We start from the raw sequence: 12,447 nt of genomic DNA, 5'->3' as shown, positions 1-12,447 counted from the left end.
TCATGTCCTGTAAATTCATCTTTGTTGGTAGAATGAAACTAATAATTATGTTGTTTAGTGTCTTTTTATTCTAAATATATTTCCTATCTCAGATTTGCTATGCGTATAAACTATAATAAGATTTAGCAAATTAATAAAATAATTCAACTTACATTTATTAATCTAGTGTTCTCAAAATATCATGTTTACTTAATTATCGGGTCATTGGTGGTAAATAATATTGAAGCAAAAGCAAGTAGACAGTTTAACATTTTCAAATTATGTTACAACAGGCACTATGGAAAGTAAAAATGACAAAAATAGCTGCAACAATAGAATGTGCATATTAAAAATGTTCAAATGAAAATTAAACTGTCCATTTTTTGTAGGGAATCAAAAATAATGCAAACATGATAAATATAAGTAACCTATTCTTTTTCTCATTGGCAAGAATGGGCTAGTCTTCAAAAATGTTGCTCACTCCTTAATTTTTTACAGGACCTAAGCACGGCTGCTTAGTAGAGGAAGATAATAATTGTCACAGCAAATTTTGATTGCGAATCTTTGGAAGCCCATTACAACTTGCAGTCCATGAAATAAATACACAAACACAAGTATGTATAAAATTACTCAACAGACATTTATTTTTCCATATCACCACCTTTCAAGACCAAAACTAAAAGAAAAGAAGAAAAGTCTAGTTGCTTGCTGACCACCAAATGATCCGCTTCTGGTTCCTCTGTGCATTCCTGCACTTTGTGAAAGGATTCCTTTTCACTTGAAATGTGATGTGTTCGACATATCACATCTGTCCTTAGGGCTATATGATTTGCTGACACCTAAACAGACCTACGTCTCAAAGAGACTTTCAAAAGTGGGTACATATGACTGCTAAGCATTTACTGTGTGTCCTAACACACTGAAGTGATTTATAGGCACAGTTTTGTCCTTAATACTTTATATGTGAGAAGGATTCTTACATAACACTGATTAAGCATTACAATACTGTTGATAAGATTTTCTTTCTGAAGTTACGTTTATCTTATTTTTGACTTTGCAAACATACATTTTTTTTAAGTGCTTCACACTGTTACCCACTTGGGAAACGTACTTTAAGCTTACTATTAAACACAGCAGGACAAATAAAAATGGATAAAAAGAGGGGGAAAAAACTTTCAGTGCTTAATCTTTTAAACAATATCAAATTCTTATGAACTAGTAATACTGTCATTGAACTGGAGACAGTTTTAGAACAAGCTTGCTCTGGCTTTTTCACCCTATGATTTGGAATCTGCTCACAGTACTGCCAGCTTAACCAAAAAGGATTAACTCTCATATCCAACTGAGAACACAGATAATTCTCAGTAATTGGTAAAAAATGAAGATGAATGGGGCTGAGAGATAAGGAGCAATTAGCTCATCAGCAGTTACAGCTGTGCACTCAATCCGGATCCATCTCTTGAGTCTCGGCCCCTTTTAAAGAACCCAAGCAGAATAAGCACAGGACACCCCCTCCCCAAAAAATTGCTATACCTGCCCATCATTCCTCTCTCTTCCATTTTATTTCCTCACTATACAGAGACACCTGTCATAGCATTCTATGTAAATTACTACCTCTCCTAGGACCTGTGTCTACAGCCAATCTTCTTTTTAAACTTAAAAAAAATAGAAACCAAATGACTACTGTAGACACTCTTAAGTTCCCTGTCAATCGTTTCATTATAGCAGCATCATCTGTTTGAAAATATAAGCAATTCCCTCATCTAATTATAGGGAGGATTTGAGGTTCATTAACATTGCCAAGGCAGAGAATCAGATGTGCAACTGCAGAGCTGTGCTCAGTGGCCTGCATTCTCTGTTTCCTTTTATTTGCTTTCTCAAGGTCTCCAAGACTTTTTCCTGAAACCATAAAAGTAATTCTTTCCTTCAAAATAGACACACGTGTTTAGAGAAAGGAAATGACCACATTTTGCACTGTACTATTATGGGGGAGGTCACTGGAGAAAAATAATTTAATCTTAATGCCTTTATCACTGTTTTTGGGGAAAGAAAACAATAATCTAAGCAAAGCAACTATTAATTTTAGGCACCAAATCTTGGCTTTCCTCATATATGCCTCACGGTTTAAATGCTGTAAGCTAACATGGATGAAAAGGAAACTTAATATGTCAAGACCATCTCTTAATTTTCAACACGTTGCAGTTGTTTATGGATTATTGTACTAGCTAAATGTAAAATGCTATCTTGTATTTCCTAACCATGTTTAGAAACGGAGAACTCCACAATCTTTATGATTGCTTCACTTCCTTAAAGAAATAATGGCAATTTTTTTTGTATGAATGTAGTTTAAACAATGACATTTTCTTGGGACATCTGTTTTGAGATCACATTTTGAATAGATATGAACTCATTTCCTGCTAAGCAAGTAATTTACTATTGTTGATAGCTGTTTACCAGTTCTATGAGTCAGATATTAGTCAGTGGCAAAGATCCTCACAAATCCTAGGAGTATTCTCTAAACTGTATAGGTAGTGCCTTTGTTATATAAAATATTAAGGGAAATGAAAATATAGGGAGTTTGTCCTACTTCCTAATAAGTTGAAGACAAAGACTAGCTTACAAGAATTATGTTAACTGTGTTTACCTTAAAAGACTTCTTTCTGTTGCTATTTTATATATATAAAGTAGGCTAGTAAGTAAAGTAAGAGTTTTAAAAGTTCAGAAATAACTGAGATACTCCATTTGTATACTACTATATGAAAAATGCAGATGTACGATTAGCTGGTATGTGCATTAAAATGAGCATTACTGATCATACTATAATTGGAAGTTGCTAATACTACAAACAGCAGAATCGCTTGAAGCAAATTTAAATTTGACCTTGTGAGCTTTCTTCTTTTAATCCAGCATTTAAAAGACCATGATCCTAGACTAGCAGACTTTTGATTGCTAGTTTATGTAGATCATTCTTTAAACACAAAATAATAATGTATCGGCCCTGCATGTTGTGTGGAGAGTTGCCACTAAAAAGAACCCAGAACATTTTTCCTTCTTATCTGCAATGTAGCTCATATCAGCCAACCTGTCACAAGACAGTACTTGATATAAACAAGAGATTGCAAAGACATCTCAGTAATCAATATTAGGATGGCTACAGTATGGAAGCCCCAACCACTGCATATCATTTGTCTCAGCATCTATTTCTATGACCAAATGAAGCATTAATTCAAATCATAAATCTATGGTGATTTAAATCTGGGAATGAGCACCTGCCTGCTTTAATGATTTATTTTGTACATTTCAGTAAGCAGGAGATTTGTCCATATGAACTGACAGGTCACCTTCAGATGCCAGTAGCAGACTGTTTATCACCATGCAGACTAGCATCTCATCTTAGCAAGTAAATATTAAACTAAAAGAATCCAATTGATTGTGGATGGGGGAGAAAGGCGTTGCAGCCATATATTTTACTCAGTGTGCTAATACCTCACTCTGATTCCTCCATGATTTCTTTTTTTCCCCTCCTAAAATGATAGTTCTGATGGGAGGATGTGAGCTCAAGGTTACCATGTAAAACTGAGGGATATAAAATAATTACTTATTAGTATCATTGGCTTCCTCTAACTCCCTTTACTCACTAACCTTTTGGCCACTGATTCAATGGACCAAGTTAATAAATTTGTGTAGTGCTGTGCATAATTATATAATGTTCAGCCACAAAAATGACTTTCATAAGTCACATTAAGTGTCTGATTAAAAGCAAAAATGCAGGACGATTCAAAACTAAAACTGACAATTCAATTTGAGATTCCATACTTAATTTGCCTTACTTTGCATAGGTATTGTAGGAGCCTGAGAACAAGGTATGATTGTGCACATTAAATATGCTGCAGTGGCACAATAAAATGGAGTGAGAGTTACATTACTTCATCTTTAACCCTGAATGTTCTTACTTTTATTGGGCCTGGTACATCATGTAACTTCAAATATAAACTGAAATCAAATAACTTTTTCTTCTCTTTTATCCCTTCTAAACTCCCTACCAATATCATGTTCAACATTCATGTTCAACAGATTATATTTTAAATCATTAATATACTCAATGACCATTCTTCAAGATATCTAGGAAAACAAAACATTGGCTATGTGGATATACACACTATGGTGATGATTTTTCCAAGAAAAAAAGAAGGCAACTGGATACTTAATTTTAATTGAAGTCAGTCTGATTCAGACTCCTACCAACCCTTTTTGTCTTTAAAATCTCCATCCCAATGTTATTAATAGTATCTGCCAAAACCTTCTCAAATACACTGTAGCATAGCTTTGATCTGATGATCTCTTAGTTGAATGCAAGGATCACAGATGCTACAGACTTTTTAAATCGTTATAGTTTATTCTTACATATCCTAATTAGAGAATTTTTTGTCTGTGCCTGACTAGTATTACTAGGAGTTCTTGTTTCTACAGTTCCATAAGAGCATATCACACCCTATACTAGGTAAAACATGCTAAAAAAGAAAATAAACTCCTTAACCAAGATGCCCTGACAAGTACAATATAGAGGAAGACGGTATAAATGAGAGTACTGTATTAAGAGTGAGTGAATGTTCAAGTATCTTGCTGGAAAAAGTACTATGTTACTATCCATTGCAACTAGATTGTACTTTTTTCACCAAAGTCATCAAAATGTATCACACTAAAATTCTCCAAATTACATTTCCAACAATGATCATTTTAAGGTAGAAAGACAATTAGCTGTTTATCCAGCTCCAAACAGTCTTCTTAACTGTCACACAGAAATACTTTGCCCCATTTGTCTATTTGTTGTTAGTTATCAACAACTAAAATGTTGTACACATATGGATTTTGACTCCCAAAATGTCAATAGATTTACAATCCCATCGCTCAATACATAAATATTTTATTTCATATGATGTATGCATCTGAGTCCTTGATTCATGATCTATACCAGGGGTAGGTAACCCCCAGTGCAGGTGCCAGAGCATGGCATGCGAAGACTTTTTGCTTGGTGCACACACCTCAGGGCAGATGGCAGGGAAGGGACCAGAGCTGTACTACCCCAACAAGGATCAGGCCCTTTGTGGCTCCCCTGCTGCCCAACCCTGGTATGCCAATATCTTGCAAGTTGAGGTTGTGTGTATTTTTGGCACTGCCCAAAAACATTGCTAACCCCATATCTACACTGTATCCAGCATCCATTCCTGCCTTTCAGGGGGCAATGCTAACTGTCTCTCTATCTCCTTTTACTCTATCTCCTTTTTTTCTGCACTTTTCATCTTCTTTCAGAAGCCTGCGAGCCACCTGCTCTCTGCAACTCACTATTTGCCCTACTTTGCCTTTTCTCTCCCCTCATATTTCAACAACACCTGATATTTACCTATTCCTGTCTTCCTGCCAAGGGGACCATTTTCCCTTTAGTGCTCTGTGTATTTTTTGCGCTGGTGTCTATGTGGCTGTAAAACTGGTCCGGGGGTTCTTTCTTTACCATCCTATGAGAAGCTTTTGTAAGAGCTTTTTCATGATTATAAAAAACCATCACAGTTGCCTGGATAGGGATGAGTAGAGTATAACATCTTCTGCATTTTGGTGGCAGAGTGGAGGGCAAACACTGCATTTTCATTGCAGTCCACATTAACTCTCTTTTAATAGGAACTATGAATACCTACTGCAATGTACAGAAACAGGATTCATACGTTTTATTTTTGGTGAAGGAAAGCAAGCCACTATTTATGCTTAAAAGTAATCTAAAAAAAAGTATGTAGAATGTGGGGAATGGGAGGAAGGGTCAGAAGATTAGGACTTTCTTGAACTGTCATGAGCTATCTTATTTCTTATGACCTTAGGTGAGATAGTATCATAAGCATACTTTCTAGCCACTGAATTTCTGTTGCTAAGTTAGTAGCATCTCACCTGATAAAAGGATCCAGCCAATAAAATGAAATCATATAACAAAATATTTTGGTGAAAAGACACATAAATCATTAAAGATTTAATTAACAAAATGTTAGGCTACTTTGAAGTATGTTTTAGTGAAACAAACTAGCCAGGCAAATGCATAAAATATACTGAAACCACTTTTTAGTAAATAATAGTTGCCAATGACTGTTGAAGAAACAGGAAAACCTGTTAACTACATTTTAATAATGTGTTTATTAAAATTAAATATTATAGTAACCATAAAGCTTGGCAATTATTTATTGTGTCTGTATGTTTTCCTTTTGTCACAGGGCACATGAAACTGTGAAATATTTTGCTTTCCAGCTTCTGTTCTGAATTACCTAAAGTCAATACCCAATACACCAAATAGGAGACATTGTTAAATTTTGCTCTGACACCATCATCTGTCACCCCCACCTGTACTTTGAAAAATGAACTCCAAGTAATCAAACCATTTTCTTTCATAGAAAATATTAACTGGCATCTGGAATAGTAACCTGCAAAGAAAATGATGGGTTTTTAAATAGTAACAACAATGCTGGGTGTTCCTGAAACCCTCCATATAAATAAACCTAAAAATAATTGAAAGACCTACAAAACATGCAATTTCTTTCACCTCATCAAAAGTTTAATGATCCAAAAGGAATAATTAATTTAGGAAAATACTGTTGTACTACTGGCATGTAAGAATGTAGTGTCTATTTTTGAAACTCACCAACACTTGAATTCAGATCACCATTCTCAGACTCTGCTCCATGCTGGTTATTACTGGCATGATAATTGGACATAGCTTCTAATTTGATTTTTTTCACTTTCATTGCTTCTGCTATGGCTGCATTGGTGGCAGCTGCTGCTGCTGCAGCTGCTGCTGTCAGACCTACAAAGAAATATTAATAAAATTTAATATACATTATAATATGACTCTTTATTACAGTAGGGCTTGAAACTGTTTTTCTTTATCATTTATTACATCATTAGCAAAGGATATTACTGAATAATAGTCATCATCTTTGCTTAGGAGGATATTTATGTTTCAAGGTAAAATGCATATGTAAATAGTCAGTTACAGATACCTAAATTCTCAATATTGGTCTCACATTACTGCAGTTACAATGCCATTGTGATTACTGCTGCACCTGCAAGCTATGTATTGCAATGCCTAAATAGGTGCAAAGGTAGATGTAGATAAATGTTCTGGCAACAAATTTGTGGATGCAAAATTACCCTTGCAACATTGGAGAACAGGATAAAAATCAAAGCCAAAGAGTCTGAATAACATTTATGACTAATGAGTAGAATTCATATTGGGCCATTTTCCCCTGAGGTCTTACACAAGTGACTTTATTTAGTAAAATAAACTAAGAGCCTATCAATGAACAGCTACAGCATTATTAGAAGAAAAGTTAGTGATGTGGATCTTTAGCATTTGCCATCCCCAAACCTACATCTAAACTCAGGTCTCAAGACCACTATCAAAATACTGCAAAAAGTATAATTAATCTTCAAGCTTTATTTCTACAATCAAAGTTCTATAACTACTATGGCAAACTCTCAAACTCCAGACAAAATCTCTTCATTCAGCCACCTTTGCAAAACATTCAGTTGTAAGAGGATAATGAGCTCCCTGTCAAGAATGATTAGTAAAATTGCTCACTTATGCTTTCATCACTGAAGACAAGATCAGCCTTTGTTCAATGCCATGAGTGTGGGACAGTACAGTTCCACTCCATGATGAATACAGGACAGAAAATTGAACTTAGAGAGCCAGTTTCTCTCTGATTCTCCTCTTGCTCTAAGGAAGGAAGTATTTTAACACTAGTTTCCACCAACAAGTTCTCTTGCACCAGCTGGGTTCTGCTGTGTGCCATACTGGGGGTAAGAAATAGAAGTATGACTCTGTCCAACCCTCACTACACTCCACCTAGTTGCTTGGTAAAAAGGAGTCATTGCTTCCCCTTTACTCCATGCTCCAAATCCAATGGACAAAATAGGTGTCTCATTCCCTCTTATCAAGACATGGTGATAGTTTAAGGCATATACACTATAGGGTTCTGTTGAGGTTCTCTCACATAGTTGTAAATCTCAGTTTTCTTTTTCTCTTTTGTTGATAGCCCTTATAGCTACAGAGAAAAACATGAACACATTATTGACTGGTTTAATGCGTTTCTGAGTTTGCATCCAGCTTGGAACTGTTTCTCTAAGAGGTTTATCAGCAAAGGATGTTAGCCCCAGGACCAATGTTGTGATACTCTCAGAGCACCACCCTAGCATAGAACTGGTATGCCAGGTTAAGAAGAGTATAGGATAGCGAGCAAGTCCAAGCCAACATAAAATCCTAGGCCACAAAGGACCTCTTGCTGCCCCTGATCCTCCCAGTGATCCCTGCTGCTACTCCTGCCTTTTGGATAAGTAGAAAGAACTCGTACATGTTATATCCGATGGCCATATGAAATGAGGCAGAACATGCCCTATACCAATGCTTCTACTTGTCTGGGATGGGAGAAGGAAGTTCTGCCACTCCAACTGGGGGAAGGGGCTCAGCACAGATATGGGAGCACAGGGACCAAATGTCACAATATGCCCAGGGTCTCAAATTACATTTTTAACTTCTGAGGCTACATTAGGACAAGCTACAACCTGGCCCTCAATAAACTCCTGCTGGACAGGCATCTAACACATCTAATTGGAATTACAAACCAAACAGCAATTGCTTTATGTGTAGTCACATCAATCTTAGTTACAAAATTGCTACTTAGGTGGAAGAAAATAATCCAAAAGTCAAATATCAATGAACAAGGTGGATAAACATAAGGATTTTATTTTAGTATTTACCATGACTATAGAACTTGCACACTCAGATCAGAAAGGAAAGGTATTTACAATAACACAGATGGTTTCCAACAGTATTTTTATCTTAAAGGAAGGATATAAAGTTATGTTATACAGATTTGGTCAGAGTTCCTAAATTAGACCACAGAAAAAGGGATGGTGCACCTCTGAAACGTGTTTGTATCCTGTGGTTATTGGAGAATGTTATATTCCATACTTCCTTTTTTCTAAACACTACTTACAAGGTAAAGCTAGTGTCTTTCAAAGAACAATCTTACCAGGAAAGTTCAAGTACAGCATATCCAGAGAATAAAAACATGCAGTCCCAAACTATATCAGTGCAGGTCTCTAGGACTCCCGGATATGGATTAGAAGCCCCATGCTGTTCAGCTCTACTTATGATAAATATTACTAAATACTACAAAAAGTATTTTTTTTTAGTAAATACAAAAAAAAATTAAAGGCAGAAATTATATTCCAATTTTCATTCAGTCTTGTACACAATTACATGTCTGAGATGAGAGCACCTTGCTAATTTAAAGTGTGACATTGCTACAAAGCAGTATTCATTTAACCTATGCAAACCTGACATACAAGTCTCACCTATAGAGTTTAGGTGGGGAAAAATCCATGATTATTGTAGTGTCACATCCTCTAGATTAAGCTGCCCTCTGTTCGTAGTCATAACAGGGAACTAAAGAGGCTTGGAGGCTAGGTACAGACACTATATTTTAGTGGCATAAGTAACTAAAAACCAGTCTATACCTATAACAGGACAGAAATTTGGCACACAAAGTCAGTCTCTACCAGCAACAGTACAGAAGTTTAGCATATATATACAGATTTAAAAATGGCAGAATCCATTTTAAGATTTGCCCCTCACCCCAAAGGGCAGACGTGTGTTCTTTTCACCACTAATCTAAACTATGCCACTTGCAGTAGACCATGTAAGTTATATCAGTTTTATCTTGGGTTTTTGAATGTCTGTACCAACCCAGGAAATGCTGAACATAAACTCAAAAACTCTGTTAACTCAAAAATGTTCTGAAATTATTACTTAAAAAAGGATAAACTGTGCACTGTACCACTGCACTTTGACATTAGGTGGCCTAGTCTTGCAAAGATTACATGTAATATATACAGTAGTACCCTCCCATTATGACTATGTAATTTGTGATTCCAAAACTTAAATGACCAAAGGTCACCCTTACAGGCAATTTAAAATGTAGTAAGCGACAACAACTGTACTGGACATTCAATAGCATAAACAATATGATTTTTCCTTTTATTTACTAATATTTGCTTGAAAACTATAAAGAAACATGTCAAAATACTTGGTAGATGAAAGTCAATGGTAGCTATCATTAATATTCTGAAATTGATAAGCTGTTTATGTCTGGCATTCTTCCTGCTGATTATTCAGTGAGACAGGCAGCTTTATAAATATCTCATCACTCCATCGTCACACAAATTTCATCGACAGTGCTCACGCACAGCTATTAGCAATATGAATCTAACCATTACAAGAGGGAGGAAAATCGAACATGTGGCATTAATACGCAGTCCTGGTTCCTAACCATCTGATAGGCAGATGGCATAAAGCGGATTCTCCAGCTGAAATGAAGGGGCACATCATTTAAAACCTTGTTTGCATTCTAACTGATATCAGTGCCATATTGATATACATGATACATCATGGCAGTATTTGAACAATCTAGTTTGTTTCAGTCATAAATGTTTACAGCCTTGTTTTTTATCTTTAGAAGCATGTTCTGAAGAGCGTATTTTTAATTTATGAAACCTATTGTTTACTTCTGTTGAACCAGAAGATTAGCAAGGAGCAGGAATATTAAATTACCACCACCACAGCAATATAACTAAGATGGATGAATAAAGTATGTTTTTTTCAATAAAAGATGTTAGTAAAGGAATTAAAAAATTAGCCTAGACATTTTATGCATTAAATACATTTATTCATTTAAACCTTCCAGCTTTTTTCCCATGTGACATACTTAGAAACTTAATGCTTTACACAGCTATTCATTTAAAGCTCTTACTGTGTGCAATTAATCTTGTCCAACAATTTAATTCAAAAGGCAAAACATCAAAAAGTAAAGTTCAATTCAACAATCACAGTTCTGAAGTAATCTCCCCACTGCTGACAGCTCCTTTAGACTCATCGGCAAAAGTCTGTTCAAGGTGTCTTGTAAGAGCTATGTGAGCTTGAATTATAACTCAATTGAAAGCTCTCCAAGCCTTAGTAGGAGCTCAGGTCTTAACTTCAGCAATAAGCAAATCACCAAAAGGAAGTGTGAAGAATCTCGTTCTCTAAAGTCCTTCTTCGCTCTGTCATTAGAACATTGGCCAATAGTTACTTTCTAGCCTTGCACAATCAATTATGTTTTGAAATAGTCATATTTATAAAGATTTAAGGCACAATAATTAAATAGATTTTAACTGCAGCCATTAATGATATGTTTAAAATCTTGGTAAGAGATGTAGACGCAATTTAAGTTTTTAATCCTATGCTACCAAGGCTGAATAAAGGAAAATCTGTTATTAGAATATGCACCAAGATGAAGAAGTCTAAACACTGAGAAATTAGCTATAGAATATATCTATATTGTTAACCAGTTAGACCATCACCAGATAAAATAACCACATGTATCCTAGTTTTTGATAGAACTCACTGTAATTGCCCACACTTCTACTGTATGGGTTAAAACAGCAATTACCAGGCAAACAGCAGCACTGGGCAAAAGGGGCAGGAATTTAAAGAGTCATATTTGGTACATAGATCTTACAAGCAATAGTTAGCACGAATCAATATAGAATAACCACAAATGTTCCTCACACACCAGTGCCAGAGGGCTGCTGCTTTCACATCTCAAACAGAAGGGTGGAGAGGGTGCCTCCAAAACACATAATTACTACTTGGTTGCAAGTCAGCAGTTTTTAACATCAAAGTAAATAAAAGACAACCCTTCAGGAAAGTCTGAATCTCAGTTCATTGTAAAGGAAACAGAGGGTTGCTGCTTGTGTCACAATCTAGTATCCAATGCTTGATTGTCTGTGAGCCGTAAGGGTGTTATGTGAAGCTACTAGGACTGCTTCAGCCTGTTGCATGTTTGTAGCTGTTAATTATGCAAATAAAGTTTCAGGCTGCTGCCTTAGCAAAATATAATAATCTGCATTTTCCTCCCAAATTCTGGTCTCATTTATATGAATACAACTTCACTGAAGTCACCAAACCTTTTGTGGGTGAAAATAAGACCACAATTTGACCTGTTCTTTGTAGGATTCCACTACACGTAAATGAAAGAAACAAATGTAAGGCACTGATATTACCTTCTAGCTCTTCTTCCCAGAAGGAGAACTACTGCATTTGCCTGTGTCTACAAAGATGCATAACAGCATATGCTGCTGTACCTGCAAATATCTTCGGCTAGGAACAGAAATTACACATAAACTGGTTTAAATGATCAGAAACTGGTTTAAACCTGTAACAGAACATAAGTTCAGTGCACATAAACCACATTCAAAATGGATGATACTGATTTAAGTAGTATCAGACTTAACTGATACTACTTAAATCAGTTTAATCCATTTTGCCTTAATGAGGTCATGCACCCCACCCCTGCTGATGGAGCAGCAAAGGGATGGAGAGTGGCAGCAGAC

General features: G+C 35.8%; 1 protein-coding gene across 7 annotated transcripts in view; it reads right to left on the bottom strand.

Annotated features, from left to right (window-relative positions):
* Positions 1-12,447, bottom strand: part of DACH1 (dachshund family transcription factor 1) — a 538,134-nt gene that overhangs the window by 259,800 nt on the left and 265,887 nt on the right. For all 7 annotated transcript variants that reach the window (XM_090024542.1, XM_090024521.1, XM_090024531.1 and 4 more), the window contains exon 3: positions 6,656-6,817. In XM_090024542.1, the coding sequence (XP_089880668.1) occupies positions 6,656-6,817 (162 nt within the window). The remainder of the gene's footprint in view (positions 1-6,655; positions 6,818-12,447) is intronic.

This window comes from Crocodylus siamensis, chromosome 1 (assembly GCF_052110815.1).
Source record: "Crocodylus siamensis isolate JL-2025a chromosome 1, ASM5211081v1, whole genome shotgun sequence".
In the NCBI taxonomy this organism is placed as follows: Eukaryota; Metazoa; Chordata; order Crocodylia; family Crocodylidae; genus Crocodylus; species Crocodylus siamensis.
This window is presented reverse-complemented; position numbering and strand designations above follow the sequence as displayed.